Consider the following 21,344-nt stretch of genomic DNA (forward strand, 5'->3'; position numbering starts at 1 on the left):
AGTCTTCTCAAATGAGATTATAAGCTCAACATTCTTCCTTTTCCTCTCACCTGGGAGAATTTGTATGAGTACATTTGAGTAGTGCAAGAAACATTTCTCTGCTAAAAACAGTTTTCTAGTGTTTCAATTCGATTTCATTGGTGATGGTTTTTCTTGAAAGATTTGTAGATTTTCTTTTTCTGTTTCAAATATGACATCAAGATTCCGTGGTTCAAAAGTCAAAACAATACAAAAAAGAAAAGGATAGTTGACCAAATTTCACATGGTATCATCATCACAATTCAAATGGTTGCACCAAATCTTCTTTTTGTACAGGGTGCTTACATTTTGCTGCCAGTAAGTGTAATTGAGGTTCTGGTTCCAAACTTCCTTTTCTTGATTGCTTGATAATAATAGGAAAATAGAAAATCATCATCTCCGAAAATTGAATCTATTGCTGAAGAAACCTAAACAAAAACTCTTACGTTTCAATTCTGGTTCCAATTCTTGATTATATCCATGATTTGGATGTAACCATGCGAAGCCGACAGTCAACATGATCATGATATATCTTTAATTGATTGGTTGGAAAAAAGAATGGAGGTGCAAGAGCCAACTATCGCTTTATAAAATGTATAGAAAGTATGAAATATGTAAAAGAAAAAGTAGATCCGCCTTGTTAAAATGCCTAAATTCTTGAAAATAAACGTAAAATCAGGCTCGTTGGACTGTAGGCCCATTGCCTTTCTAAGGAATGAATATGTAGAGAAATCAATACTTGAACCACGTCTAATTCGGGTGAAGTTATTTGTCTCAACTCTCAAATGGGTTTTGAATGAAAATAAGTCAAGCATCATTCTCATAAAAACCAAGGGTTTAAATTTTAAACTTTTACCCTTTTCAAAATTTTTAATTACTATACTTTAGATAATATGAGAAAAAAAAAGCATTTAATAAGTAAGAAAAAAAAAAAAAAAAAAAAAAAACCACTCTAGTCAGGCCCGGCTTTGACCCATTTAACAAAAAATACCAGTCTAATTGCTGAACAAGTTTGTAATGGGTTGGTGCCATTTTTTTTTCATAAGGTCACACTATGGTCTATGGCATACAATGAAAGTTGAATATCTGCTGTTTTTGTTTTTTTTTTTTTCTTCTTATTCCTCATGGTAAAAGAAAATTTTCAACATCCCCATTCTCAATGACTGAAGTTATCTAGCTTGTTTTCCAACAAATCAACAATCCAAACCTTGATCATGTTATATAGATGAAGGAACCCGGACCAGCTGCAATACCAATCCGTTGCTATCTGCGTCATTGCCAATTAGGGGGTGCAAACGGGACACCTGATTTGAAGAATTTACAGTGCAGTAATCAGGCCAGGCCAGCCCTTCCAAATTTTCATTACTCATTAGTGTTCAACCCAGGTCCCAGGCCCAACCAAGCATGACATGGTCATCAAACTTTTCTTCCAAATCATACACACGTACGTATTTACATACAAGAATTCTCTGGCTGACCTATACAATGGAGCATCTTGGATAGTTATTTAAGGTTGCCAGCACCCAAAATAGCAACCTTCCTTGATTCCATTTACGTTGCAAGAACTGTAGGACTGCATCTCTATTATTTGTTTGCCAGTGAACCCGTCATCATTTTCTCCTCTGATGCTGTAAGTCTAGGACCCGGGTAATCTCAGTGAATCAAGTTGATCCGATTGGAGAAGTATGGTCAATCATGCATGTAAGAATCGGATTACCCATCCAGACCTTTTTACCAGTCTTCAAACCAGTCGGGAGTGTTGAGTTCTGGAATGTCTCGAGGCGGAGAGCATATAGGGTTGTAGGCATCCTCTCTCTGATTTTCTAAATGCTGAGCAATTCGCAAAGTGATCTCATGTGGAACAGGGAAGCTACAGTCTTCAAATTTTTTCCAGTCAATACCATTAAACCACGGATGACTTTTCACAGAATCGGGACCTCGGCTTCCCAGCCTTATATATTCATCAACTTCAAGCAACTAGACAGATACAAAAGAAGAGTCAGCTTTTGATCACAGCATCCTATTCCACTTCTTAGGCATGGACAGCTAAAAAGAAATAAGACCTTAGTTATGATATCAGCAGCTTGAGGGCTGAATGTTTGTGGAAGAGTGAAGTGTCCTTTCGCAATCCTTGCAAATGTTTCAAGCTCACTTTCTCTCCATGACCCAAATGGCATTTCAGCTTGAAGCATGAAGAAGATCAAGACTCCTAGTGCCCACCTGCAGATTGTTCATTGCGATCATTAAGTATAATTTGGAATTTTAATAATCAGCAACTCAATACAGTCTAGAGATACAGCAACAACAGGGAAAAAAAGTGTCAACATGAAACAAATCACTAACATGGTTGAGCAGCGCCAGGATTGTAAACGCACCCAGCCACTGATTTTTCAGTTTTACCTAGAGTGGAGATCTTATAAGGTTTCTGAAGCAAAGACTAAAATGCTCTCAGTTCTAAGCCTTTCCCAAGATGAGGAAAGATTCTGATAAATGACAAAAGTATTCCATCTTCCATGCATCTGTACAACTAAGCCTTGTCACAACTATATGGGATTGGCTAAACGAATCTTGTTCCACCAGTCCGCTTTGTTCAATGTCATATTCATGATTAAATTGTGGCCTCTTAAAGTCATTCCTCGGCAGTTTTAACCCATTTCCTTTGATCTTACTGCCCCTATTTATTCTAGATACTTCAACTTGTAACAAATCACTTCTAACTAATCTGTATGGACTTCTCTACACATGACTAAACCATCTTAGTCTACTTTCCCTCATGTTCACGTCTGTTGGAGCTACTCCTAGGCTCCTTCCAACAAGTTTGTTTCTATTTCTAACTTTTCTAGCTTTCTTACTCATCCATCTCAATGCTTGCAATTCTGCCAGTCTTTTATTTTACATGTTTTTTCTTTATTACCCAACACTCTGCTCCATACAACATTACAGACCTTATAACCGTTTTATAAAATTTTCCTTTCAGCCTAAATGGAATTTTCCTATTGCATAGGACTAGATCCAACCCATCTATTTTTCCAATTCTAATCTAATTCTCCCTTGCCATAGATTATCAAATCAAAGTGACAAAAGAGGTCACATGATGATATCTCTTGGTCTCCAATCCTAATTGTACCCTCTACTCCTATTATTATTAAATTTACATCGCATATCTGCTATTTTGGTCCCACTTATTTTAAAACCTCTTGTTCCAAAAGCATTTTTCTATAAATCAAATTTTGCATTTAATCCCTCTCTGGTTTCATCAATTAACACTATGTCATTAGAAAAAAAAAAAAAAAAAAAAAAAACATACACCATGGGACCTTCTCTAGTATGCATGTAATTAATTCAACCATAACTAATGCAAACAAATGAGGGCTAAGGTCTGAGCCTTGGTGAAGAAGTCCCCTCATAACTGGAAACTCTAGTGTCTCTCCCAGAAGTGTTCTAACATTGGTTGTTGCACCCACATATATGTCCTTAATTAGATTCATGTAATTTATTTGGTAGTATGTTCTTTTCCAAATTCCACTGTATTATCCTTCTATTTGTCACATTCAATTATTTAACAGCATAAAATATTTCAGTGTGGAGTAACCACTTTATTCAAGGTGAACAAAGATTTTCTCTGAGGTGCAATCATTTTTATTTTTTCTTTTTATACTATAAATGATGAAAGGAGATAATATCTGCATTTACACTGAATTCAAAGTAAGAATCTTTACCAGTCAGCAGCAAGGCCATGACCATTCCCCTGGACAATTTCTGGAGCCAAAGAGTCTGCCATCCCACATATTGTGAATGTTCTTTCACTGGATAACCTCTTCCCAAATCGGAAATCCACAAGCTAAGATACAGGAAAGATGCATGGTTATAAGCAACATGAATGATAATATCCATTTCTTTCTTTTTTGAATAAAAGATCCATTTAATATCAAATTGCATGCATGCAAATGTTAAGAAAATAATGTATCTCAGCATAATCCAAGGCAGACCTGTAAATGACCTGTTTGGTCAAACATTAGAACATCTGGTGACACGCCTCTGTAGAGAACTCCATGCTGAAGTACAAATAAAATGAAAAAAAGTGGGGAATGAAACCAAATATCAGTATAGCCACATTCTGCAGTAGGCTATTCAATAATAAATCATTTGTAATCCAAAACCTCTGGAAGAGAAGAGAAGGGTAGAACTTTGTATATCAGGACATAACGGACCTTGTGTAATTCTTCTAGTGCAATAACAACAGAAGCAGCACAGAATTGAGCAGATGGTTCATCTAGTGGTGTGTGAACTATTGAAGCAAGGGAACAAGACAAGCATGAATTTAGTAAAATGCCAACATGTTCTTGATTGGCACAAGTACACAGAACTTGAGGCACACAAGGTGAAGGGCTCAAACTCTTCATCAGATCTTTCTCTTTCAGGACATGTACTTCTTTCCCAAGCTGCTTAATCTTCTGCTTTGAAAATCTTTTCAAGCTCAACAAGTTTTCTGGTAGCCAATCAGATTTACAAGAAGGCAATAATCACATGGCTATTCATGATAAAGCGAATATCCATAATGTCATGCATGATGTATCCATGAATACCTCCTAAAGTAACAAATAAAACAGCCAATGGAGATTATGCTCTAGAAACTTTACTAAAAGAAAAGGTTGTAACGTTTACTAATATATGACAACCTGAGTCTTTCAAAAGTACAATCCCTATCTCACTGCAGTCAGTGGAATATATACACTTTTTCCACTCCTGGAAAAAGAAAAAGCCACATAATGTTAGATATCCGGCTATTTCTAGAATAAGACTGTAAACAAAAAGATGCCAACTAGGATGAAGCATGCAAAACCATTGGAGCTATGAAATCCTTACCAAATCAGAGAGCTGAACTTTAGCAAAACTTGCAGCATCTATATTTCTTGACGATTCCTTAGCAATACTCAAAGAATAATCTTTTGACCTGATTGCCATGACTTAGCAATGTAAAGAACATAGTGTACATGGATCAAAGGGTATAAGCATTCATAACATGTAAACATGAAACTCATAAGATAAAAGAGAAAAAACAATTTTAAGAGCTCCTCAAGAAAGATTTATAACATCTTCATGGGCAAGAATTATGACATACTTGTGATCATCCTCAGAAAGCTTTTTTAAGGGTCCAACAACAGAATCAAACTTCTCCTTTGATAAAATTGCGCAGACTACATCACCCACAGCTACTGCACTTAAGGAACCAATATGTTCACCAAGAAGTGCCCATTCACCAAAGTAACTTCCCTCTGCCTTGTCCACTGAGAGTTGTTTATTGATCTCAGTATGATTTTCCTGTTCAAGGTCATCAGATAAGAGACTGCAAACATTTGGACTTGTTATTAAGTCCATGTCACAAGTGATTCTGACTCGACCTTTCTGGATAATATACAAAGCAGAAAGACCTTCATTCTGCAAAAACATGCCAGTAACTCATAAGTGAATGAGTATAGTGTAAGAGAAATGGTTTGAAATGGAAAATGGGGTACCCTATCTATTATTGTCTGGCCATCTGAGAATGAAACTTCGGAAAGAGAATCTGCAATATGACTCAGCTGTAAGATTGTCAGCCTTGAAAGAAGCTCTACTGAGCGGAGCAACTTCAATGATGACAAGTTTGAAAATTCTGACATAAGAATTCCTCGGAAATCTTCTCTTTTCAAAGCCCAGAGAGTCCCACTAGTCACTGCTCGCACAGAAGCCTGGAGTGGTTTGTTGTACCTATTTTACCATAATTGCCCAAGAAAAGCATGGTCAGTAAACATTTTTTTTTAATCCAAATAATTTATTATTCAAAATTGTGTACTTTAAATCAATTGTAGCATAAGTTATGCTTATGCAACCAATCAAAAAAAGCGATACATATGAGATTCAGTAGACAAAACTGAGTTACATTTTACAAAAATGCTACCTGACCAAACCAGGTCAAATGAATCACATTCTTGCAAGGTGTTGCAAGTTGACTTGGTGTGATCAGTCACAGAATCGTGAGTAGGGGTGAGCAAAAAAAACCGAAAAACCAAACCGACTGAAACTGAACCAAAAAATCGGTTAACCGAACCGGTCAGTTCGGTTTCGGTTCGGTGTTTTTAAAAAAAACCGAAGGTACCGGCTTGGTTTCGGTTAACCAATATAGAAAACCGGCGGTTAACCGAACCGACCGGTATACATATATTTCTATATGTTTTATATATATTTATGTATATTATATATATTTTATATTTTTATATATTATAAATTAATAAATATGCATTATATATAAATATATATATGTGATATATTATTTATTATTTATTATTTAAAATATAATATTTTAGATATATATTATAATTTTTTTTATTATATATTTATAAATGTTGAAGATTAATTAGTTTTATGATGTTTTTCTGAGTAGATGTTTTATGTTAGTTGTTAGATAGGAGGTGGGGACCACAGTAGTTATGTGAGTCCAAATTTTATTATGTTTTTGAGTGTTATATATGCTGTTTTATGTTTTGTCGCCCTATAAGGGCATAGTTGTCTTTATACTGTTCTATTATTTTAGTATAAATAATAAGTGAAGGGGGAGGCCAGATTATTGCTCTCTTTTCTTTTCAACTTCTCTTCCTTCTCTCTTCAAGAAACTACTTTCTTTCATATTTTTTAATTCAGTAGATTCCTACTTGGTATCAGAGCATTAGCTAGGGTTTCTTGAAGCATTCTCATGCAGCCCTAGATCAGCCGACTGCATGAAATAGTAAAGGGCTGATCGATCTGCTATAGATTGCCCAGTTCTTGGAGTTTTTGGTGGGATCTAGACATCAGGAAGGTGATCTACTGTTCGGCATCAAAATCAGGAAGAACTAGAGTACGGGGAAGAGTCCCAGAAAAGTTGGACTCTTTGTTTTTGATCTAATCTTGGGCGCCCAGGTATTGTTAGTTTTCTTTTGATTTTCTGAAGAGGGTGGTTTGGTTTCTGGAATTTTCTAGGCCTCCCGGAGTGATCGATTCACTTTTTTCTCTGTTGGGAGGTGTGGGGAGGAGAGAGATTTCCCTCCGGCTAGGGTTTTCTTCTTTCGGAAGGGTTGGTTTCTGTGTGTAATATTAAATTATTTTTTGAAGGTCTCCAATCTATTTTTTCTTACTGTTGAACTGTTTGAAGTAAAATGGAGAGTTGGAATACCGAGATGAAATCTACCGATACTGTGGGACTGGGTGTTGGAGGTAGTAGTGATATTTTTTTGTCTGGGATCATTACTACAGTAAAACTTGATGATACAAATTATTTGGAGTGGGCACAATCAGCTAAGATGGCTATTGGTGCCCGTGGAAAATTAGGGTATCTCAGTAGGGAGGAGAAGAAACCTGATACAGACTCTTCCTGATGGGTGCAAGAGAATTACATGGTAATGTCCCGGCTGTGTAATTCTATGTTACCTCATATTGCAAAAAAATTCCTATGGGCTAATACTGCTAAGGAGATTTGGGGTGGAGTGACTGAAACCTACTCTCAGAAGCAAAATGAAGCCAAAGCATATCAGTTAAGAAATCAGGCGATAAGTATGAAACAGGGAGAAAAACCTCTTGCTGTGTATTTCTCCATGCTGAAAACCCTATGGCAGGAAATAGATCACTTAGAAACTATGGTATGGGAAAGTGTAAATGATGCAGCAACTTATCACAGACTAGTAGAGAGGAATAGGGTTTTTGAGTTCTTGGCAAGGCTGAACCCTGAATTTGACATTGCTAGGCAGCATATTCTTTCTAGGGAGGGTGTGACACTCTCTCAGGCCTATGCTTTTGTCTCTGGAGAGGAGAGTAGGAGGAATGTAATGTTGAGACAGCCTGGGATTGACCAGTTGGCTATGGCTGGTACAACAAAACCTAAGCCGAATGGAGACAAGGGGAGTAGTGAGACTAGAAGGGAAGATAAGGACTTGGTGTGTGATTATTGCAAGAAGCCTAAGCATACCAGGGACACTTATTGGAAGCTTCATCCAAATCTTATGCCTGTTCGGATAAGAAACAAGAAGGGAAATGCAAATGTAGCCACTACAGGAGACTCCTCAACCCCTCTCTCCCAAACTGATTGGGAATCCATTGCAGTAGCAACAGTGAGAACATAATTGGAGAGGTTTGGACAGTTTATGAGTAAGAAAAAATCACCCAGCTCTAGCCTTCCAGATGGACAGTAGAATGTAGGAGCCAACTACACCACTTCCTTTGCACATACAGGTAGTTCATATGCAACTGCAAATCTTGCATCCACTTCAGGTAAGGAGGGACTTCCCTGGATTATAGACTCAGGAGCATCTGAGCATATGACTAATGCCCCTACCATTTTCAGTTCCTATCAGTTGTGCTCTGGTAGAGACAGAGTCTCTATAGCAGATGGTTCACATATGCCCATTGCTGGGAAGGGGACAGTTAGAGTGACCAAAGATATAATTTTATCTGCTTTACATGTCCCTAGACTTCATACCAACCTACTGTCTGTTAGTTCTTTGACATAAATTTTGAATGGAGTCTACCTTCTGGATGAGATTCCGAGACATCAGGGCCATTATGTTAGCAACAGCAGTAGTAGTGGGTCAGAGTCGGTGAACCAGATTATGCTTTGGCACAATCGCTTGGGACATCTTTCTTTTTGTTCTTTGAAATGTTTTTTCCCAAAGTTGTTTGAGTCTGTTCAATTATCTACTTTGGAGTGTGAGAATTGTCAGTTAGGAAAGCATTGTAGACAGTCTTTTAAACCAAGTAATAAAAGAAGTACTTCTGCTTTTAATATTGTTCACACTGATGTATGAGGGCGATATCAAATCCCTTCCATGGGAGGATTCCGTTACTTTCTCTTGTTTGTGGATGATTATACACGATATTCTTGGATATATTTGATGAGATCACGTGATGAATTCAGCAGATTATTGCTCTCTTTTCTTTTCAACTTCTCTTCTTCTCTTCTTCTCCTTCTCTCTTCCTTCTCTCTTCAAGAAACTATTTTCTTTCATATTTTTTAATTCAGCAGATTCCTACTATATATATATATATATAATATATATTGTAAAAATTAAAAAACCGATGAACTGAACTGGTCAACCAGTTAACCGATTGGTTTCGGTTACCGGTTTTCCAAAAACTGGTAGTACCAGTTCGGTTACAAAAAAAAGGCCCACGGTTTGGTTCCCCTAATCGTGAGTTACAAAATTCATTTTAAACCCTTCTTATTGAAATTATTTTTTATTTTTTTTGGGGGGAGGCATCCAACCCCAGCCAGGAACATCATATATCTCTTGCAAAATAAATCTAAACACCATTTATTGCTGCTGGTTTCTACTTGTAAGAGGGATTAAACACATGCAAAAGATGTAGGAAAAATTAAAGTTTTGAGGTGCCCCATTTTTTCGTAATTTCTTAGTCTAAGAAGCACTTTTTTTCCACTATTTTCATCTTCTTTCATGAATCTTTTATATCTGGATAGACTTGAATGGAAAATAGTTGATGTTACATGGAAGCATTGTCAAAGGGTGGTTACATGAAAAACCACCTTGCAAGAACTAAAAAGAATAGTAAGCCTTGCAATACAAGAGGATACACAAAGTACCCATTGCAACCAAGTTACCAAATACATTTGACAAGAACACAAAATTTTTCAATGCAAACCAAACCAAAAAAGAGGATACACAAAGTATTATACTATCATTACCTATATCTTTATGCATTGTTAGGTGCCTAATTTGATGGCAAAATATACTAATGGATGTGAATTGGTTCATCCAACTGTTACTAGATTTTTTACTTGTTTCTTAACAATAAGGAGTTCATTCTTACAAAAGAAGCATGTAGTAACCATGTCTGCTTCTAAAGAATAACAAAGAAGCTGGTTTTTCCTTTTTTTTTTGTTTTGGAAGGCGCAGAGAAGCTGATTTGCAAAGAAGTATGATAAGGTGAATTTCTAGAATATTGCTTGTTTAATAACTTTAGGAATGTAATTAAGTATTGCTTATCACTAGCAGCTCCTCTTGTTAAGGTCCTTTGCAAGGTTGCTTCTGAGGAAAGGACCCCAGTAGACATAGTTACCTTTTCTCAAAAAAAAAAAAAAAAAGGACCCCAGCAGCCAGCAGAGCAGATATATCCATAAAGCAATGCATTGAGCAAATCAAATCATTGCAAGAAATTTAGGCAATGTAAAGAAGAGATATGTGCCATTTTGGAAGATAATTGCTGCATACTGGGATCTTCAGTTACATGGGCTTCCATGCACAGCAGGTTATTTCTTAAATCCATGCTCAATTTCAAGGTTGATATGAAGGTAAAATAAGGACTTTTTGACTGTTTTGAGAGGATGGTGTCATCTTCAAAAGAAAAGGCTTAAGGGATATGGCAGAGATAACAAGGAAAACAAAACAACCAGGTAAGTAATGCTTTCAAGTCTTAATTTCACTGTAACACTTAATTTGTCATATTAAGTTGATTTACTTATTATTAGAAATTCAGAATGCATTACAGCCCTTTGGTTGGATGCCTATGTTGATGGTCCTCCAGACTTGCAAAAATATGCAATATGAACTTTGGGCCTCAGATGTCATTCTTCTAGTTGCCGGCGTAACTATGAGCTTATTTGAACAAGAAATGTTTAGTTACATCATTTTTTATTTTTATTTACAAAATACTAACTATTAAACTAGGGATGTAATAAGTGATAGATATGTTTACTTTGAATTACATACACACAAAGAAAAGGAATAGGTTGGAGCAAAAAAGGCTAAATGGCAAATGCTCATCTAGGGAACTAAGAGCAACTTTCTACTAGACAAATAGATCTACCAACAGCATGGCTGATGCTTTGGCAAGGCAAGCAGTAGATAGGGATCAGCTCTTTTGGGAGATGGTACCTTAAGCTGCATCTGGTAAGAGTGCAATGCTGAACCAAAGTGAATTTGCACTACAGTTCAATTTTGCAGGTGTTTGGTAAGAATACATTTTTGTACTGAAATGAAAGTAAATATATTTTTCTGAGATTTTTGCATTCAAAACAGGAGCAAAGTTTAAGATCAAAGTTGGTCAATGTAAAAAAGTAGAATACTGTCTTGAAATTTGCGTTTGTACCCATCAGTAGGCCATCACAACCAAATTCATTTGGCAACAATGCAAAACCAAACCAAAAATTTGCATCTGCACTCTTGCCAAATGCAGCCTAGGGAAACTCATTATAACATAGAAAATGAATAATACAAATGGATTAGGTAGCAGGGGCTAACCTATCAAAAGGGATGCTTGGCACATTTACTTTTTGTGTTTCATCCTTTTCTTCACAAATCAAAAAAAAAAAATCCTTAATTTTTACCAATCAAAAAGACATATTCATAAAAAGATGCCAAAGCCAAGATGCAAAAGAAAATGGACAGAAATAGATCATACACAAATTATAATTCCCCTCCTTAAGAGTCAAGAATTATAGCATCTCATTCATTACAGAAATTAGTAAATCAATGACCATCAATTTTTCTTAAAATCAACAGTCAAGAGACTTTGGTTCTTTAAATAACTCTAACCACAACTTGGACAATGCAAGACTTTCCTGCAAACATCCTAAGGTTTGTCTCTTTATATGTACACCAGCATATGGCAAATGGAGTGAGATTCCACAAAATATGCACTCTCTTGCTATTACCTTTCAAAAGCCAAGCACCCACCAGGCCTTCTAGATCACCAAGAATGACCCATTTCCACACAAAAACGCTTGTTCAAATGCTACTAGATTTGAACAGAGAAAGTCACAATTAATTAGTAGATGTTGAACCAACTCATAGATGAATGACACAGCACATATTGGTTGTTCAGCACCTTCCCTTAGGCTAGGAGATTATAAATGATCAGAAATTTTTTGAGGTAGGTGGTCCACATGAAGAAATACACCTTCAAGTGGATGTGAGGATACCAAACCCAACAGCAGGATTAGAACCACTAAAGAAAGATTTGAAGGATTCCATAAAGTGGATCCTACTAAGGGACTCAAACCACCTCAGCAGTTATCACCCCATAAGAATCAAACACTGTAGCATCCTTGTCTCTGGCTATCTGGAACAAGCGTGGAAATTCTTCACAAAGTGCCTGACCACCGCACCATATATCTTTCCAAATCGCAAAACAACACCCAGTTGCTATCACCAACTTTAAAAGAGAAGTGTTTCATGTTTAAGGATGTCCCTCCAAACACCTGAACCATGAGGACCCAAGGAATCAATCATTGGAATCCCACCCAAAATGTAAGTTTGGTTCTCTTCAAAAGATCTTTGTTCACCACACAACAATGGAATACCAACATCCCCTGGCCCTTCTTTTGATAGTGTCATGTGATCATACCCCAATCAACCAGACAAATATCTCCTCTTTGTCCAGACCATCCTATAGAGTCTCCTTCTTCTAAAGATACTCCACCACTAAGGTATGAATTGTAAAAAGAAAAAAAAAAGTATACCAAAAAGTTGGACAAAGCACTTTGAGTAAGGATAATTTTAACCCCTTTAGGTAGAATGTCATGATCCTGCACAGCCAATTTTCTATAGACCTCTTGACTACAGGATGATCCAGGGGCAGAGCCAGGGGGGGACCCAGGGGAGCCAATGCCCCCCCCCCCCTCATGAAAATTTCCTAGCTTCACCCCTGGGAGGATCCAATATCATTATTGATTTGTAAATTGTCCCAATAAGAGATCTGATATGTTTGACTGGTATAGAGTTCGATGATGAATTAACCACTGAGAAAGGAGATCCAACCTTTCCTGGGGATACATCATCTTCATCTCTTAACGCAAATAAGTGCTTGAAAGAGGTAGAAGACATGCCCATGAGAATGTAAACTGTAGAACAAATAACTTTCTATTCCTTCAATGTTCAAATTGAGTAGTTTCTAAAATGTAGAAAAATTTTTACAAGTCCTAGGAATACGTTGTATGCAAGAGAGAAAAAGACAAAAGAAAAGGGAAAGGGAAAAGGAGAAGAATAAGAATGTGTTTTTTACATCAACATTAGAGAGTGAAGGAGAAGAGGATTTACCTCCTGAAGTTTTTTTTAATAAGGTAAGGTAGAAAATGAGGATGATTTCAACTGAAGGAAGACTTGACTGAGTTTTAATGTTTACAACTTCGCATTTTTTGATTTGCATATATAGACTTATTTATATTTTAGGTTGGGCATTGAGCAATATGCAGAACTCACAAACTTGACTATGCTTTCTTTTCAGTTGAGTTATTTTTTTAAAACTTAAAATTGGTTTTCGCAATCAGCAACATGCAGAACTCACAACTTTTTTTTGGGTCATGACTTATTTTTTGTAAATCTCAGGTTGATTTTGAGGATTGGGTGATATAGTGAACTCATGACTAGTCCTTTTATAAAGTCATGAATTATGATTTTCTATCCATGATTTACATGTTGAAATATGATGTGAATGATGATAACTTAAACTGATAACTAAATTATTTTTCTCGACTAAGTATGGACATTTAGAGTGGAGATGCTCATTACTCTATTGTTATTTAATAATTATCCATGAAACTTGTTATATAATTGATCAATCCAGGTTTTTTTAATTATATGATTTATAACATTTTTTGATGACTTTCAAAGTTTCAAATTGAATCCTTATGTTTTGAATCCCAATTCAATTTGAATCCTACACTTCAGAATTTTCCAATTCGATTCTACTTTAACAACATTGTTAGTAAATATATTAACAAATATAGCAATAAGATGGGCCATGAAAGGCATTCCTAGAAATCATCCAATTCAATGCAACTCAAAGTACCTAGTTTCAAAGAATGGTGCCAAAACCAGGAGCTCATGCAAATAATACAAAGAAAGCAACAATACATTGCCAACTTAAGGTTAAGAGATTATTTCTCACTTATTATTACTTGTAGAGATGTCAGTAGGTCGGGTTAAGTAGTAAACCTGCACTGGCCCAACCCTATCGGGTTTTGGGTCATGTTCATGTTGAGGTGAGCCCATTCTAAACTCAACCCGTTGACATTGCAGCATTGAAATATTTGTATCTAGGCTTGGTTGAGTATATGTCCACTACATATGGGACGGTCTGGTTGGATTCCCTCCCCCCCCCCCAACACACACACACTTATTATTATTTAGTCGGTCAAACCCATCCATTGAAATCCTGATATACTTGCACTATTTTCAATTTCTAAATTTTTTTCAAAGAGAAAATTGCATCTGCATGTTGACACATCAGAATAGCTCATTATGTTTCTTTTTTTGTCAACAAGTCAAAACATAACATACATGACATGGTGTAGAAAGGTACAGTAGTAGAAAGAACCATCTTACATTAATGCCAACTCTCCGAAGCATGACAACTTTTCAGCTGTATATCTTTGCAGAACCTTTTGCACTTCTCCATTTTTCTCGTCCTGCCATTTCATGTATCTGGTTAACAACCAACCTAAAGAAATTCACTGAAAGCAGGCAAGAATAGCTCAACAAATTGAAAAACAGCAACCATACTGTCAACAGGAAACTAGAAGAACAAAAATGGTTGGGATAATTTTACAGAAAAGAAATTATTGTTTCAGATGCCCTTTATCAATATCCATATATAAAGAAGATAAAACACCCAACTAAACTTAATTATCTAATGGGTGAAAACAAGCATGCCATGCATATCTCTAATAAAATGATTACCTGGGTAGCCAAGACTTCAAACTCCCCGCTGCCAACAACAAAAAAGCAGTCTCCTTCTCCACCCTGCAGTAAATGGAACTCATTATACTTCAGCAGTAATGACTCTGGAAAGGTAACCAAATATCAGAAAAGAAAAACATCCATCATTATGTAGTAACAAGTAAATTCCATGGGTTCTTGTCAGAAACTGTAGAGCTTCTCCCTGAATGAAAAGGCTATTGTTTGCAAGTGGCACACATGAAAAGGAATCTTCTCAGTTAAAAAGGATTGTACTTTTAGGTTTCTTTAATATCAACAGGAACATCCATTTGTACTTGAGACAGCCAGAAATGCCTCTAGGTTTGTTTTGTAGTTCTTCATAAATCTTAGGCAGCTTGTTATCTTGTTGCAACTTTCACTTTCCACTTGGAACTTCATATAATTAGATAATGAATATTGTTCTAAATCTAAATGAAGTTCAGCTATATTTTTAATTTTATACCATGCATCTTGAGGTAAATGCACAATATAAAGTCACCATTATCCACAACTAACAGGAAATTCATATTCTCAATATTTTATATAACTTAACAGAGACATTCTTTCTTGTTCATTTGTTCATCTAAATTTTCACTTTTTTGTATTGGTGCATGTGTGTGTGTGTGTGTGTGTGTGTGTGTGTGTGTGTGTGTGTGTGTGTGTGAGAGAGAGAGAGAGAGAAAGAGAGAGAGAGTAAAATAACCTGCTGCACAACAATGTCTCCAGGCTGGACCTCAACTCTTCGCATGCAATCCAACAAAACATGGCATTGAGAATCAGTAAGTTTTCTGAAGAGAAAATGGTCATGCAATGCCCGTTCAATATGTGCCTATAACAGAAGATGGATATTGAATGATTAGTTTCCAATACTGAAAATTAAAAATAGTTAAATTATTCAAACATTTTATACAAAACCCAGAAATGAAATCATTAAAAAAGAATGGTAACACTTTACTTCTTCTTCCCATGTTTTTCTATGCGATGGAGATGGAGGAACCCAAACTTGCCCATTCTCTAGGGAAGATTCAATGGCACGGAGACGAGCCCGTGACATATCATGCCTTACACGATGGTTCCTAGAATTCCAGCTTATGGTGGAAGGAGATTCAGATCCTGTCACTTCTACAACTTGAGGCAGATGATTAACGACAACATCTTGAGTAACTGATTGAGCACTGCCAGTCTGGGAGAAAAGACAAAAGCACAATTTACTCTTACAAGTACAGGAAAAGAATATGGGAAGCCAACTAGGTTGTGGATGAGAAGGCACCATACATTAGTTAGCCCATTAATATGAACAACTATGATTGTAATGTCATCGGTACGAGTTTCATACTGCAACCAAAGTCGATAAGACTCAGCAACAATTGCGGCACAAGCATCACGAGGGTCTTTGAATTTTGCAACCTGAAAAATCAGTAGCAATATAAGAAAAGAAACACAGAAAAATTAAACATAATAAGAAAAAAAGTAAAGACAAATGACACCATCATCATCTAAGCCTTATCCCAATTATAAGGGGTTGGCCACATGAATCCTGTTTCACCATTCTGTTCTGTTTAATGCCACATAGAAAAAGGTACATGTTCATCTTAGTTCAAAGCAAGTACTGTAGCAATTTGCTAGAAAGCTAAAAAAAAATAGGCCATAAAGAAAATACTAAGGGGTTATTTAATAATGGCTGAAGTGGCTGTACTGTAGCAACTGCCGATACAGCCCTCTTTCTCTCTCTCATGTCTCATCTTTCTTTCCAGTTCCACTCCTAAAATTTTTATATGCAGTATTGCATGTGCTAACCTATGCAATACTGCATATAAAAATTTTAGGAGTGGAACTGGAAAGAAAGATGAGACTTGAGAGAGAGAAAGAGGGCTGTATCGGTAGTTGCCTGTGGCTCTTCTCATGGTTCAATTACAAGTTGAATTTTTTACAAGATTTGTCAATTTGATCCAATTTCTTGACAATCTGTCAACGAATGCAAGTAGTGTCATGTTAATTTACAGGGGTTTATGCTTGCTATGAGCATTTTGGGCTTCCAATTATATATAGTTTCTGAACATCCTACCAAGTTAAACCAAACTTTAAGCCAACTCAACAGAAGTGGCCAAGTGTAAGTTAAGAACAACTGAGTAGCACCCAGTTTGTCTTACCTCAAAACCCACCAGAATTGCAACCAAGCCATAAGTATCTCACAGTAGCTCTTTTGTCCCGTTGTTGGATGCAAGGACTATTTACAAAACCAGTCTCTGATCAATGGTCAAAAATTAACCAATTGACTAGGTATTTAACACAGATTAAGAGTGATTAAATTTGAATAAATCAACAAGGAACTTTTAATGCTATTCAATTTTTAAAAAGTCATTTCCTAATTGTAGTCAAAGGAAATATGAAGGTTTATTAGAAGGCTGATAATTAGTTTTTTTATCAGTCTTGCAAGGAATTAGGATACATTACTTTGGTAAGACTTGATGGAATTCATAGATAATTTCATAGCACGTAGACACATTTTTTGTGTTATTGAATTCAACTGATTTTTTTTCCTTTTCAGTATTGTACAAACTAGACTTCTAATGCATTATAACCATCTCTATATTTGCTATAATGTAGTCCATAATATCTCAGCTTGTTCTTTTTCTTCTATTATCTAGATTCCTAAATCCTAATACATTATAACCCAATGTGACTTCTTCTGTTGCATTGGTTCAATAATCCATTACAAAGAAGAGATTGAGGATGATGTCACTCATACAATTATAGCAGGATGGGCAAAATGGAGGGGTGCATTAGGTGAATACCACTTCAGCTAGAAGGAAAATTCTATAAAACAATTGTAATGCCAACTATGTTATATGGAGAAAAGTGTTGGGGAGTTAAGAAACAGCATGTCAAAAAAATGAGTCTGCCAGAAATGTGAATGCTTAGATGAATGAATGGTAAAACTAGAAAGGAGAGGGTCAGAAACAAGCCATATGAAGGAACCTAGAGTAGCTCCAATAGGTGATAAAATGCAAAAATGTATATTGAGATGGTTTGGTTACATGCATAGAAGACCATCTATAGCACCCATTAGAAGAAGTGATCTATTACAAGTTGAAGGGGCTAGAAGAGCTAGGGGTATACCAAAAGGACTTGGGTGTAAATAGCAATAAATGACTTAAGCACCCATAATTTAACAAGGTTTGTGGCACTAAACAGAACAGAATGGTGAAACAGGATTGATGTAGCCAACCCATCATTTAATAGATTAATTACTAGTCTTGTTTGATTTTAAAAATTTAATTAGGTGTACTCTCATCTCGAATTTGATCAATTAATAGAAAAACGTTAAATATTCTTGTGTGTGTGTGTGTGTGTTTATTTTATTATTCTATTTATATTAGGTAAAGGGTTCTTAAACTTTTTTATTTTTTTCTATAAAATGTAGCATGTAGTATGGCAAAAAGAGAATGATGATGATGGTGGTGGTCTATATAAAACCGAAACCATTTCTTAAAAGCAGCATTGTTATATTATGGAAATAATTTGCTAATCCATTAAAGTGTAGAATGGATTCATATTATTAGGCCTCAAATGATGTTATATGGCACCAAAGAATTGTACCAATTGTCATTATTAGCATTTTTTAAAACACTATAAATAAAACGAGATCTAATTAGAAATAATTGGTAGAAGTACAACTTTTATATTAAGTAAAATTCTCATATTGGTGTTATTTATCAAAAAAAAAAAACTCTCATATTGGTGTTAATTTGTGAGCTTTTATTCTATATATTCATAGTTCTAATAAGTAATCGTTTTCCCACATCCTCTAGTAACATAGATCCCTAAATGGTAACCATACTGATCACCAAAAACTTATTTAAAAAAAAAGGAAGAAATAAGCAAATATAAATTCTGCCCAGCATCAATATAGGAAGATCGAGTGGGAAAAGTAGCCAATGAAACTAATATCGTACATAGACTTTGAATCATAAAGAAATGAGATGAATAAGGATTCCCTTACCATGTCAACCACAGTTTGACTAGAAAGAAACTCGAAGACTCCATCACTAGCAATCACAAAGAATGGATGATCTTGTGTAAGCTCCAAAACAACAACCTCAGGGGTGGCAACAACTCCAATAGTCTCAGCAATGGAGTCACCTATACTTCTTGTAAAAGCTGTACCAGGGTACATCCCATTTTGCACCCAGAGTCTTGGCGGATCACCATCATCACCTTCTTCAGTGCCCCAGCACTGCACATCCGGGTTCTTCAGCCCTTCTATCTGATCCAAGGTGAGAACCCTGGCTCCACAATGTCTTACCCTTTCAAGCTCATCTGCTCGGAAAGGAGTTTGGTCAATAGAGAGGTCCACAGCCACAATGTCTTTCCCTCTCCTCTCTGCTATAACAGCCCTAGAATCACCGGCATTTGCCACATATAATGTCCTACCCCGAACCAATATTGTTACTGCTGTGGTCCCACTCATGCTGTCATCTAAGCTGTCTGAATGCAACTGCGAGTTTGTTGCTAAGAAGGCTGCATGACATGCCTCAACGGCATTCATATGAAATCGACTATTTCTAAGCAAATTTTCACACAATTTCCTCTTCACAAACTGTGAGCACTGTGCTCCAAATTCTCCATGCCCATCAAACACCCCAAAGAAGTGGTCATTGGGGTTTGTCCCAAATGGGGTATGAATGCAGAAACTGTCCTGGTTTGCTTTGTCAAGTGCTTCTGGGTAGTACCCTCTTTGGGATAGATACGAGTATTGCAGTTCATAGCTTCCTGATGGAACCTTAACCGTACGGGACCCATCAAGAGGTAGAAACTGTGAAGAAACTCTTGATAGCCTAGTTATACCCATTTCATAATCCCTATTTAGACTTAGGTGACTCAATTGATCTCGGAGTTCACCTTCATGGCCGCTTGAAGAACTAGGAGAAAAAACAGGAACCCCACCTGGTCTCCCATCTTGATTTTCTTTAGTCCGAGAACCCCTTGGAGAACTGCAAAGATCCCCGATACAAGCTGTGGAATAGATACACCCCATTACTGAAAACGCCCAAAGAAAATAAACCCAGGTCCCAGAATTGCGCAAAAATTCATCGGAATAGCTCCTCAAAATTCCAAGGTACCGCCAAATGCAAAATTAAGAACTTGTGCCGCAGATGAAGCAAGCCGAAATCCCGCAATCTCAGGAAAAATGCATCAGGTTGCTTCAACAACTTCTTTGTATCCTTGAACTGGTTCTCCGACCCAATTGTGAGTCTTCCGACGTGCCAATTCAACATAAGCAAACTAAAAAACCAAGAAAATGAAGTAAATCCATCAGAACCTATTCATACCTTCCTAATCAGGCGAGCTGGTCATTAAATTGCAGTTATGTTCATGTACTGATTTCGAAATAGACAAGACTCAGATGACACAGAACCGAGAAATTTTATTAATTCCCCGTGGTATTTAAATTTGATCAGTTCAGGTGAAGCGTCTTGTCTCAATTATCAAGTTGCAGATTCTTTCCTGATCTTACTGTAGAACAATTGGAACTAGAAAGTACGAAAAGCAAAGGTAACAGTAAAAAAATCAAAAGCAAAGAAAAAGAAAAGAAAAATTAGCTGAAACAGTGACCACACCTTTGATACGAATACTTCCAAGTCGGGGAAAACTCAAGAACAAAAACCCAGTAGCGGAAATTCAGTAAACTTAGATGATTTGCTCAGATTTCTTGTCCCTTGGCCGAGTTTCCCGGTTCTGTTGCTCCCTCCATTGGATACTCTCAGTAAGGCGCCGGAGGCGTAAATACGCGCACCCACTATAATTCGAGGACGGATTCCTTACGTGGAACCACGCACCATGAGAAGGGGCAAGCCCACCGCTGTCCATGCGCGTACCTTAGAGAACTCCTACGACAGCCATACTTGTGGTGGGAGGAAAGAGTGTCCCTGGTGGGTGGAGACGTAGCGCATATGTGGACTTGGACTGTGCCACTGTGGAGAGTGGGGACTATCCTCCTCTGCTCTCAGGGCCTCTGCCCTGCCCCCTCAGCTTTTGTTCTGACATTACTCACTCCTTTAGCTTTTTGTTGTTGTTGGCTTCGGAAAAAGAAAAAAGAAAAATGGCTACGTCATTTGCCACGTGTCTCATGGATAGAGGGACCCACCATACCTACGACTGAACCACACATGCTATTTCTTTTTTTGCGAGTCAAAATTTGGAACATAAAACCACTACCACAATTCACAAAGAGATGGAATGATTTGGGCACATCTCTGGTTCTGGTTAAAAGACAAAACACCAAAAAGAAAATTCAAATCAGATGTTATTTCATTTTTAAAGCATATAAATATACTTTTTGACCACTCACACGTCAGGGGTGTGCCCTCCCTCCTTCATCAATCAAGAAACAAGAATGGAATGTGCTCAAATCAGTTTTAATTTCTGGATTGCTATTGAATGGTCACAGAACTCACAGGTTCACAGCAAGCTAAGACCTTGGAGGCATGCTAACTGTCTGTTTTCTTTATAGTAGAAATAAGTATAACTTGTTGGCAAGATATTAAGCCCAATTTTCTACACAAGTATCTAATCTAGCAAGGGTTAAACAGAGCATTTCTATAC

At 36.7% G+C, this 21,344-nt stretch overlaps 1 protein-coding gene across 1 annotated transcript; it reads right to left on the reverse strand.

The window, feature by feature from the left end:
- Positions 1 to 1,019: 1,019 nt before the first annotated feature.
- LOC104592113 (protein phosphatase 2C and cyclic nucleotide-binding/kinase domain-containing protein) lies at positions 1,020 to 20,669 on the reverse strand. Its single transcript, XM_010251311.3, has 16 exons — positions 20,360 to 20,669; positions 18,742 to 20,024; positions 16,014 to 16,145; positions 15,694 to 15,921; positions 15,442 to 15,567; positions 14,721 to 14,783; positions 14,367 to 14,449; positions 5,535 to 5,766; positions 5,141 to 5,457; positions 4,885 to 4,972; positions 4,698 to 4,764; positions 4,230 to 4,507; positions 4,008 to 4,073; positions 3,738 to 3,859; positions 2,082 to 2,238; positions 1,020 to 1,995 (listed from the first exon to the last, which is right to left on the reverse strand). The coding sequence occupies exons 2-16, from the start codon at positions 19,774 to 19,776 to the stop codon at positions 1,750 to 1,752; spliced, it is 3,240 nt and encodes a 1,079-aa protein (XP_010249613.1). The 5' UTR covers positions 19,777 to 20,024; positions 20,360 to 20,669; the 3' UTR covers positions 1,020 to 1,749.
- Between the last annotated feature and the right edge of the window lie 675 nt (positions 20,670 to 21,344).

Source organism: Nelumbo nucifera, chromosome 8 (assembly GCF_055504915.1).
Source record: "Nelumbo nucifera cultivar China Antique chromosome 8, China Antique-T2T, whole genome shotgun sequence".
In the NCBI taxonomy this organism is placed as follows: domain Eukaryota; kingdom Viridiplantae; phylum Streptophyta; class Magnoliopsida; order Proteales; family Nelumbonaceae; genus Nelumbo; species Nelumbo nucifera.

Excerpts from the sequence above, each read along its gene's own strand:
- LOC104592113 (XM_010251311.3), bottom strand. The coding sequence starts at position 19,776 with ATGGGGTGTATCTATTCCACAGCTTGTATCGGGGATCTTTGCAGTTCT. Across the intron at positions 15,568-15,693 it reads GAAAAACATGGGAAGAAGAA|GCACATATTGAACGGGCATT; the intron begins GTAAAGTGTTAC and ends CTTCTGTTATAG. Across the intron at positions 1,996-2,081 it reads CTGCTGATATCATAACTAAG|TTGCTTGAAGTTGATGAATA; the intron begins GTCTTATTTCTT and ends GTATCTGTCTAG.